Raw genomic sequence first — 11,511 nt, forward strand, 5'->3', positions numbered from 1 at the left:
TTTTTTTTTTTTTTTATGTATTTTTGACTTTGATTTTATTGAGGAAAATATAGTGTAGGATGATGTCTGCTAGCCACCTAGACTTCTGCATCTTTGGAAGCTTTACTGTAAGTCAATGACCACAATAGAAATGTCTTGGACTTTTTTATGTAATCTGTCTTGATGATGATTGATGATGTCCTTCTCGTAATGTTAAACTACAACTTAACTAAAATGTAAAAAATGTTGTATCATTTTTAGACTACACACACTCACGCCAACCTACACGGTTACTGGACAATTATACCTGGAACCTACACATCCTGAATAAATATGTCTCAACCCACAGAGAAAGTCATGCTTCCCTAACCAGCTACCAACCTAAGATCATTTTAAATAATCAAATTAACAAAACTCACTGACCATCAGTAAACTTATCTTTTTGACCTTTGTCCAGTTGGAAATGCATGTTCCAATATCAAGCTTTGAATATAAAAAACAGAAAAATTTGTTTTCTTTCAAATATGTTTTCTTTATTTTGCTTCAAAGAAGCTGAACATTTAGTCTTCATCAGATTTATTAAGTCCCACTGGGACAAAAACCTGCAAGATATCCAACATAAATAAATACAAAGTTTTCCTCATTTACTCATAAGCATTCTAAAGCATTACCAAACCAAATAAATAGATAATTATTCAAATATTATTAGCGGTTCAATTATTATTTTACAAAACTATACAATAGCTATTGACCTCGATGGTGAGGCGATCAATATGAAAAGTAGTAAAATGCCCAGTTTACATAATAGCTGCACTTGGCAGAGCTGTAGAATTGTCAGAATTAAGAGCAGGCGGCCTATAAAGACCTACAAAACCTATATTATAAATCTATCGATTATATATATTGTCATCCATTATGACAATAAATAAGCCTACAAAAAACAGTCTCATGTATACCTTTTGACTTTTGAAGCTTCGTAAATTATCCCAGGGGTGTCGGCTGTGTATTAAGGTGTGGCACTGTCATGAGTCCAAGTTAAACTCAGAGAATCAGAGAGCATGCTGGGCCTTTGTTCCCTCTGCACCGATATATGTAGGACCTGACACCCCCTGAGTTACACTTTCTAAAGAACTTGATGCATTTTAAAACAAACACAACATGAATTGTAGTGTGCCAATGTGACAGCAGGTCTGGATTGGATCCCTTCTAGGAGGAGGTATTGGCTCTGACACAGGTACAGCCCACAGTTACCTTAACAGTAACTGGCTTCAAATGGTATTTCTTCCCACCATCGCAGGGCTCCTTCTTGAGAAACACCCTGCTCTGGGTTACAGGGTGTGAGTTGTAGTCGTGGCTCTCCATCTGGAGGCTCTTGTTCTGGATCAGGACGCATCCTGAAAAGAGGCACTGAGCCTCGGCATAGGTGGAAGGAAAGTGATCCTTCTTTGTTACAAGTCTGAAAAGGAACAGGATGAGGCAGTGAGCAGCTTATCCAAACACAGTGAGGAGATGTGACATCCAATAAGATTTTGCAGTTTTTCCCCCGAGGTTTGTGGAAGTATAGGGGCCTTCTCTCAAGAAAATGTTATATTTTTCAAAGAATTTTAAACCATTATTATTAATATATCTGAGTAAATATGCAATTCTTACATAATTTTGGACCAATATTAAATTATTTTGACTTAGGTGGTGCCTAACAGCTTGGGTGCTGCGCCTAAGCCTTATAATGGTAGGGAAAACACTGATACGCTTTCATGAAAATGCAACAAATTTCAATGTGAAAATACTTATTTTTCTACACCAAAACAAAACATAAAAAAAAAAAAAAAAAAAAGTAATGTATTTTTTGGAGATACCGGGTTTTTACAACTTCACGTTGTTTGTTGACGCATTTAAAAAGCAGCTGAAGACTCACCTATTTAAAGATGGCTTTTGTCTCGTGTTTGTAATTTTGTTTGTTTTTATATTTTTTATTTTCATTTTCATTAATTTATCTATTTTTTTGCTTATTTTACAACATTTTTTTCTCTTTTGAGGCACTATGTGCCTTTTCATGTAAATGGCGCTATATTAAATAAACATATTATATTATTTAGTATTATTATTATTATTATTATTATTATTATTATTATTATGTTCAAACCTAAAATAAAACCTGCACATTAAATCCCAATGACTCATGCCAATATTCTGAGTATTTCTTTTATATTCCTTGTTTATTTATGTACAGTATGCACTATTCACCAAGGTAAATTCCTTGTGTTACTTACATGGCAATAAATCCTTTTCTGAATCTGATTCTAATTTCTCTTTGGCATGGCCGTAATCCAGATTAGGGCTGCAACTAACGATTATTTTCATTGTCGAATAATCTGTAGAATATTTTCTCAATTAAATGATTAGTTGTTTGGTTTTATAAAATGGTGAAAAATGTAGATCAGTGTTTCCCAAAAGCCCAAGATGATGTCCTGAAATGTCTTGTTTTGTCCACAACTCACATATATTCAGTTTAATGTCACAGAGGAGTGAAGAAACTAGAAAATAGTCACATTTAAGAAGAACAGATTTTTTTTCCCCATAAGAGAATAATTAAAACTCAACAAAATAGTTGCAGATTAATTTAATAGATGATAACTTGCCCCAGTACCCCAGACCATTAGGGGCCCCGGCTCACTGCTGTTAATGGGATAGTCCTGCATTAATAGTAGGGTGAGACCAGGGACGGTTATAACACTTTTTTTTAAATAATCTTCCCAATAAATCAAGTACCATTTACCTGCCATAGTCAATTTGCTACATTATTACAACTACTGAAAAAAATGCATTTGTTGTTTTATGAAATATTTACAGGATGAAAAATATATTTGAATACAGTTATTCATATATATAAAAAGGGTCTAAAATCACCAATGGTTGCGGCCCTACAAAGTTTATTCACAAACTTTGCTAACATTTATGGTTTCTCATTCAAACAGACAAATCAAACAGTGAGCTCCTAAACGTAAAAACAATAACATGAACATTTCCCAAGACAATCGACTGCAAAATCAAGGCGAAAGTTCATCATAGTTCCCTAAAGGCCTACGGGTTGAGAAGCATTTCCCCTCCTGTGCTGTGGGGCCTGTCTGAATTTTTTTTTTAAATCAAATAACTGTGGAATGCGACAGGATGCTACTTACACGTATCTCCAGGGGGACAGGGACCTGTCGTGGAGGTGCTGAGGCGACTTCTGAGGGAAATGCTCCACGGGGCAAGAGGCAGGTGAGTCAGGGGCCGCGGTAGCCGGAGGCTCTGCAGGCTGCGGGTAGCGGGTCATCAGCTTCCTCTCTGCGGCCTCCTGTAGCTCGCGGTCGTCTTGATAGCACTTCGTCCACACGGGCACGAGCAAAAGCCCAAAGATGAGAATCTGTGGATGGGGCGGACAGAAAGTCAGAAGGCAGCTGAAGTGATGGAGAGAGCAAAGGAGAGAGCAGCCGGAATCAGCAGCTGTCCTGTCTTTCTGTGTGTCACTTACCTCTTTCATGTCCTTCCTCGGTTTCTTCTTTGCGTCTGACTGACTGTTTACGAGGGAATCTCTTTTTGTATTGACTTGCAATCATCCTCACCGCTCTACTATTTATTGGGTCAGTGCACCCGGGGAAAACCGCGGCATGAAGATTTTTTAGTTCCTCACTTCCTCTTTCTAAGTGAAATAGTAGGATACTGCATGTAGACCGAGGGCAGTCCAGGAATTTTCTGCACACACACGCGCGCGCACTCGCGCGCACACACACACACACACACACACACACAGAGAATCAGAGAGTGCAGAGAGGCTGACTGCATACAGGAAATATGCTGTGAAACACACTGTGATGAAACCAGAGACTGTTGCTCACAGTCTACTTTAAGAATGCCCTCTTGACCTGAGAACCAGCATGAGGCAATAATCATCATCATAACATCTCTACAAGTCTTTCATTGGCTGGATGCCGAGGATATGTCCCCCTAATATTTAGAAGAGGTTGATTTGTCCCCCTCAAAAAAATGAAAGACAACCCACTCCCCAAAAGAAGTCAAAATCACCATTTATGGGGCTCAAAACATGTGTACTTCTGTAAATATACGTTTTCCAATGATTTCAAATTCAAAATTTATAAAAGTAATTGTGTGCACATCCCACCTTCTGGCAGGTGCAGGACAAATGAAAAGTACTTAAAACGAAAAAATGTCTGCAACACTGCTTTAAACTGCCATATTTAATATAAATGCAACGTTTCAACCCTACTTGGTCTACTTCAGGCAAACGGTCCCAATGATTTCAGACACCCCTGCAGCGCATATTTGTGTTGCAGTGGCTTCTGCTGAGCCGCCAGTCTACTGTTTTTATGCAGAAATGGGGTACTTTTTTCTGCAGGATGATTTGTCTTTTGACCGCAGGTTGGGTAAAGTAGACATAACTTGTATGCAAATAATATTCATAAATATAAAAAACAAAATCTTAATGAAACAATGTAGTCTACTTGTGTATACCCATGTCCCACCAAACCACCATCCAGAAATGTGATGTTTTGATGTAGAAAGTCTTAAACTTATACAGGAGAATAATTAATAAAATGGTTAAATAATAATAATTTCCTTTACATAAATAAAGACATTTGCAGCATAAATTGATGTGGAAAGGATTTGTTGCATAAAAATACACCAGAATGCAGGAAATTAAGTGTTTTGACGCTCAAAATGTTCTACGGGTGGAGCCCCAGACCCCCCCACCGGTTATAATTTTGTGCATACAAACAGCGTAAAATGGCCACAGAAGATGGACAGTACTGTGTTTAAGGCTGATTTAATGATGAAAGAAGTCCTAATAAACTATATATTACCACAGCTTGCACTACTGTTGATTCATCGAGCAGCGGCCATGTTGGATTTTGAGGTCGGCTTGCTCGAGGTACTGTGAGGCTACATTTACATTACTACGAGTTTTGAACGATCTTCGTGCACACAAGTTTTTTTTAGCACCAGTAGAAGAAATTATCTGCGTTTAAACTAATACGCCCAAACCGCATATCTCATCAACAATCTAGTATACTGGGCATAAACAGAAGGCAGCATGTATACTCCCCCCGTTGCTGGTAGTTGCCATGGTAACGTTAGTAGCTTAGTCTCAGAGAACGAGACGGCATGACCAAATCAGGCGGTGAAACATTGGCGTCAGAGTTGGTGTTGTCAAAGGACTTCCGAGTACGATTGGAACGCACCATTGTTACCCTAGCATACAGGCTAATAACAAGAGTTGAAAGAGTGCCAAAAAACAACGAAAGACTGGTAGCCAAAACTAGCTAGTTAGCTTTTAACTGAGAGTAACGTTAATGCTGGGTCTTTCCTTTCTCCTACTTTATTCTTTTAACTCTTAATCTCTTCTCTGCCCCTCCCATTCTCTGAACCTGACCTATAAGCTGAACTACGGGCTCCCATGAACTCCCCAAGAGTCTCTCCCATGTTAGTTCTGCAGGGTCGCTACAGTATTTATGTGTAAGTGTCTGTGTTTTATATGATATAGGCCCTAGCTGTCGGGTGTATAGTCTCCTCAATTACTGAAGATAGACACAAAGGTTGATGATGTTGTGTGAATCTTTTCAACGTCCTATTTCCGACACTTTAATGTTCCTTAAGGTAAAATCATATCTACAGATTGCTTTTTTCATCCACAACAAAGAAGAAATGAACTGACATATTTTGTTTCAGTTCAATTACAAATCATGAAGTCAACATGAACCCACAAATAGAAGTGGAAGTGAAAAGGATGTCAGTCATCCCACCAGTTGAAAAAAACTTTTGTCAAAACAAATCCCATTGCTCTAACTTTAGCTCAGGATGACAGATTTTTAATACCTGTTTGCAATTATCTAATTTTGTTCAGAAGCGAAGGACTGCTTTGCAAAAACACGGATTCAAATGAGCATCAGCGCATACTGTGGTTTCATTTTGTTTTGCTAACCTTTTCAAAGATGAGTAACTTGTTTGCTATCACATGCCCATGACCATTGGGGATGTTTCCTGTGTTTTTTTCAGATCACAGTCACACTTCTTATGAACACTATTGCAGGTTTGTTTGGACAAGTTTGTAGGTTAGTCACTGAGTGGCAAATATCTCTCATGGTTGGCTAATGTTCCAGTTACGAATCCTAATGAAAGCCAATTAGCACTGTAAAGGAAATGTCATCACACATCACACATCACACAACAGCTCCTGGTTGAGTCAGACTGTGCCAGTTCTGATGATGTAATACATCCTGTTTGAAATAGAGGTTTATAAATGCCACGGACTGAGATCCAAAAATAGCAGGATTTCTTCATCTTCTTCTTCTTCTTCTTCTTCTTCTTCTTCTTCTTCTTCTTATTATTATTATTATTATTATTATTATTATTATAAGGGGTCCAAGCCCGAGGCTGGAAGAACCGGCGGTAGCAGAGCTACGCCGTTTGCACAGCAGGGCTGTGGAACCCTATTATTTTTCTACTGATTATTCATCATCATATTATTCTTCTTCTCCACCTAAAACTCAGACTACAGCCTAAACCGTACACGCTGGGGGGTTGCCATTTTCATGACTGGTCCAAAACTCCGCAAGGACCTCAGGCGCAAAAATTGACCCACTTCCACCACTAGGTGGCGCTATAGCAGATAAAAAACGCTCTTGGCCCTATAACTCCCACACCGTACACCCAACATTCATAAATTATACATTCACGCGTTCCCTGGATCCAACTGAATCACGTGATATAGGCCACACCCATTTCCGCCTAGACTTTTATGCGTGAAAAATTGTGATTTATCAAAAACCTACTTTTTCAATCTCCTCCTAGACCATGCGACCGAAAAACAAATTTTTATAGGATACAAATTGCGTATATTACGCACAAATTAATTTGTGTAGCTAACTATGAAAACACCAACTTTGCCATATCTCGGGCAAAATAAATGCTATCAATGCCAACCTTTAGATTCTTGTTTGACATGACCCTCAGAAGGTCCCCACGCGTTTTACGAAAATTGGTCACTAAGGGGCGCTACAAGTACAAAAAGTTTATATCTCATGAACGGCTGATCCGATTTTTACAAAATTTGATGGGTACCATCTAGGGGCACTCCTGAGGCCAACCCTCAAGTGGAATACTGAGGGGTCAAAGTGGGCGTGGCCTATGGGACCCCAGTCTAAATTTACTACTTACACTAATGTGAACAACTTTAAATTTACAGGGTAGATAGACAATGGATTAAGGTACCACACCTACCAAAAATTACACATGTGGACCACTAAGTGGCGCTATAATGTTTTTTTTCCTTTAACACCCACATTACACATCGCACATTAGAAATCCTTACATCCACGTCTTCCTTGAATAAAGCTGAATCACATGATTTATGCCACGCCCATTTCTGCTCAAAACTTTTTTCGCAATATCGCGAAATGCGCAAAACCAACTTTTTCGAACTCGTCCTAGGCCGTGCGACCAATCTGCACGAAACCTGTTAGATAGCATCTCCAGATGGACCTGACCAAAAGTCACTCAAGGAATTTGGCTACGTTAAAGTATGCGCATTTCACGACCAAACACATTTTCCTAGCTAGCTACTCAACACTAACTTTATCATATCTTTGCCAAATTAAATGCTATCAGCAAACGACTTGAGATTTCAGCTCTGTCCTGCAGTTGCCACGACCACTTTCCTTTGCTACTCAGTTCCCCCTGTAGTTCACCACACCTACAATCACTTAGCCTCAGTCAGCCACAGACTTATTAGGGAGCACTGGTGCACACAGCCCTTCCTTTGGTTCCTGACCATATGGAGGATCTTTAATGCTGGAAATGCTGTGTCTCCTGCCTTGTGTGTGTTATTAATCTATGTAAGTTCCATATGTTTTTACTGTGAATTACTTGATGAAGGAAAGTGCTAATGTTCTTATAAGGCGAGTGCCACTCCTGCATACCTTTCTGTTTGTGTGCTTTATATGGAACAGTGGAAATTAGAATAGGTTTACATTGCTCATTTGAGTTACCTGAGATATGTGCAGTTGAGTAGTTATATTCATTGTTAGGTCAGATAATGTATGTATGTTTTGTTATCCAAATAACTGTGGCCTGGTTTGTGGCTTTGTGACACTAACTATATCCCATATCCTACACACACATACACCTTTTCAATCCTTATTTTATTTTATTTTTTTATTTCTTTAATTTTCTCTATTTACTTATATGTAATTATTTAAATTTTTCACCCAGGTCGGTCTATGGTCAGGGAATGTTCTGTTGCTTAAAAAAAGCCAATCATGCCATGTCTGCAGGACAGAGGCTTAGCAATGCTAACCGTGGCACTGTATACATTAAAATAGTCATGAACTTGTTTTTGGGTGTTCATGTTTTCGTTTTAAACTTTGACCCTCTCACTACTGTGTGTTTTCACTTCATATAACTGCTTGATTATGGTTTGGCAATGATTGTGGTCATGGTTAAAAAGAAAAATAAACAATATTGACAGTCAGTAGGAAACGGGACACAAACAGTAATTTTGGTGACCTATCCAATCACTTCAACTTCCCCCTATGGACTTTGTAGCTCTATAACAATGTCCCACTACTTCCTCTTTTGCTTTCAATGGGCAAGAGTCATAAGTCCTAACATTGCTAGAAGGCTTTGTCATTTGAACATAAATAAATGTCATTTTTGGGCATTTGATGAAGCGACCGATGCTGCCATTTTCTCTGGGAGGACAGTCTTGAACCTTTTTCCTCTCTCCCATTGTTTCTTCTGTATTGGTTTTTCTCACCTTTTGAGATTTTTTACTGACTCTTACTCTTACTGCCCTTTCCTTCCTGGCCATGGCTCCTTTCTTGAGCCATATTTTAGCTAATATGCCTAAGTCATGTGAAACCCTTTCTGTCAAGATTGATTTATTATCATTGATATTATTTCCGATGGTTATTTTTTTTTCTTCTAACTACAGGTAGTTACAGTTTTTCTGCTTAAATATCCCCCAGTATTAGCTGCAATGGCATTACTGTGTGCATGGAAACCTTTACAATTACTGAAAGCAGCTTCTCCAATCATTAACGGTAATTTCTAAATTAAACACTCATACATTAATACAATACATCAAGGACTGGTAGAGGGGCAGTGAAATGTCCATGTGGGTCTCTAAATCAGAGAATGTGTGTGTGTGTGTGTGTGTGTGTGTGTGTGTGTGTGTGTGTGTGTGTGTTTTTCTGTCTCACTCATTCACTGTATAAGGGTTTTTACTCTAAATAAATTCAATGTGGAAAGATGGTTGAACATAATGGATAACAAAATAACACCAGGAATCGCACACATACATGATACTTGTGTACCTGAATCTATTGCCCCATGCATGCTGGGATGCTTTGCAACACTCATACGCAATCATAACTGCCAGTCCCAAATGGTTTCAACTCCCTACTCATGTTTCCTTTATTTCACCATACGAGTTCACTGTTCTCCCAGTCCCTTTGACATTCACTAAATGTTTCTACAATTATACCAACAAACTTGAATCTCTATTTAAAAATTCATGTGGTCACACATTTAAAAACGTGTATGGGTGTCTTTTCAAAGACTCAAAATAAGTTATCGATAAGTGCAATCTTTGAAATTATTTCGGAACATTATTTGGCAAGCTGAAAACCATCCACACCCTTTTGATTAGTCAGTAGCAGCCCTCTGTGTCTGACACAACGGTGGTTTCCATTTATCTCTGCTACAGCTGCTGTTACAGTTTTTTACAATTGCTTACACACTAAAATTAAAACTTTCCCACAATTAGCAAAACCTAACACTCAAGGAGCAAAACACTGGCCTAGATTTGCATAACTGTAAGCACATTGTCAGCTTCACACTTTTTGCAAAACATCACACACAGTGATTTGCAAAACACTAATCACACTTGTATGCATTTGACACAGAAATGTATCATGATGTCATTTCCTTGCAATTTGAAAGCAAAGGCTTTCAAATGAACACACCCATGAACCAATTGGTTAAACACAGCCACAAGGTATGAAAACACATGATTGCTTAATTGTAGACACACCAATCGGGTTTAAGCATTATATAAAATGCAGAAGGTAAGTTCACCTGCCTTCAACCAAAATGGAAGGAGTCAGAAGAAGAAGAATGAGAGTGAGAGGGAGAATCCACAGAGGAGGAAAAGGAGGTAGAGGAAGAGGAAGAGGCCCAGCCAGAGGTAGAGGCACACTAGTGGACCATGTTGTGAACCACAGATTGATGCTGAGGGAGACTGGACTAAGAGTCAGCCAAATCTTAGTAGATATACAGTGGCATCTGTCATAAAGACATTTCAACAAGGAAACAGGTAAAAGAAAATCTGTCTACAGTTACAGTAATCAGCTGCTCATTGTATGCACCATATCAGCACTTTTGATACCCCTCCCTGTGACATGAGGATTGAGGGTCGAGAACGACAAGGATTAAGGTGGCCCTTATTCACGCGAGGGATTACGATCTCCGGCCCCAGGCTCAGGTAGCCCTCATTCAGGTCATGGAGGACACCTGTGACCAAATCTACGCTGCAGATGTGCAAGGATGGATTCGACATTCAAGACGGTTCTTCCCACGTTGTCTTGCCAATGAGGATATCGCCTGTGACGTTGATGAAATTCTTTTGGCCGGATCCAGCTAGGCGAAGAGATAATGTCTAGTATTTTCTGTACTTTTTCAGAAAACCTTTTTTTTTGTTTTGTCTGTTTTTTCTGTGATTGTAACTGGATAGAATATTTTAGGTTTGTTGTTTGTGGAGCTAACCGTGTTATGCACACTACTGTCGTAGAATAAAAACTGGGACGTTTTGTTGTTGATTCTCCATGTTGACTGATTTGGGTATATGGAGAGAAATACATTATATTTCCTCAGTCTGCAGCATTGGTCTTGTGTAGTGTTTGGTGAACTTATTGTAAATTTCTCTGTGTAATTCATTTACAGTACTCTAATCACTGAGAAGTAGAATTGCTAAAAGTGTTTTAGGTTAGCAACAGCAGTGTGTATATGGTTAAAACTGAATTAAGTCAAATGAAAGGTGTGTGTTTCATATGGTAACAACATATGTTTTTTTTATAAATTAGTATATAGTTTTTGCAAGAGTGTTTCATTTTGCAAAGGTGCAAAGGTGTTTTGCTAATTGTGTGTAGTGTTTTGAAAATCATGCTTAAGCAATCCAAAAAAACTGTAAAAAGGAAATAATCAGGCTTTCCAATGGTATACGATTTATTGCCAAGAAGCATTGTTACAACAAAGTAATAATCTACCAAACATAAATTTCCTTACTTTTTGTGCATAGTATATACATATATTAAAATGTTTTTCAATATCCATGTGTGAACACTTGAGGGATCAGCTTTGGCGTGCTGTTCGTGCCAGAGTGACCAGCACAACCACTGTGTTCACTGTTTTTGAACATTTTAATATTGTATATTTAATGAGATCTCTCTACATAGTGTGAAATATAATTCCTTACCC

General features: G+C 38.5%; 1 protein-coding gene across 1 annotated transcript; it reads right to left on the reverse strand.

Annotated features, from left to right (window-relative positions):
* Positions 1–587: 587 nt before the first annotated feature.
* Positions 588–3,688, reverse strand: LOC114560768 (interleukin-17F-like). The gene is made up of 3 exons (XM_028586381.1): positions 3,494–3,688; positions 3,159–3,385; positions 588–1,435 (listed from the first exon to the last, which is right to left on the reverse strand). Exons 1-3 carry the CDS (start codon positions 3,500–3,502, stop codon positions 1,186–1,188), a joined length of 486 nt encoding a protein of 161 aa, XP_028442182.1. The 5' UTR covers positions 3,503–3,688; the 3' UTR covers positions 588–1,185.
* Positions 3,689–11,511: the final 7,823 nt, after the last annotated feature.

Source organism: Perca flavescens, chromosome 8 (assembly GCF_004354835.1).
Source record: "Perca flavescens isolate YP-PL-M2 chromosome 8, PFLA_1.0, whole genome shotgun sequence".
NCBI classification, from domain to species: domain Eukaryota; kingdom Metazoa; phylum Chordata; class Actinopteri; order Perciformes; family Percidae; genus Perca; species Perca flavescens.

Excerpts from the sequence above, each read along its gene's own strand:
- LOC114560768 (XM_028586381.1), bottom strand. Across the intron at positions 1,436-3,158 it reads CTGTCCCCCTGGAGATACGT|ACTTGTAACAAAGAAGGATC; the intron begins GTAAGTAGCATC and ends GTTCCTTTTCAG.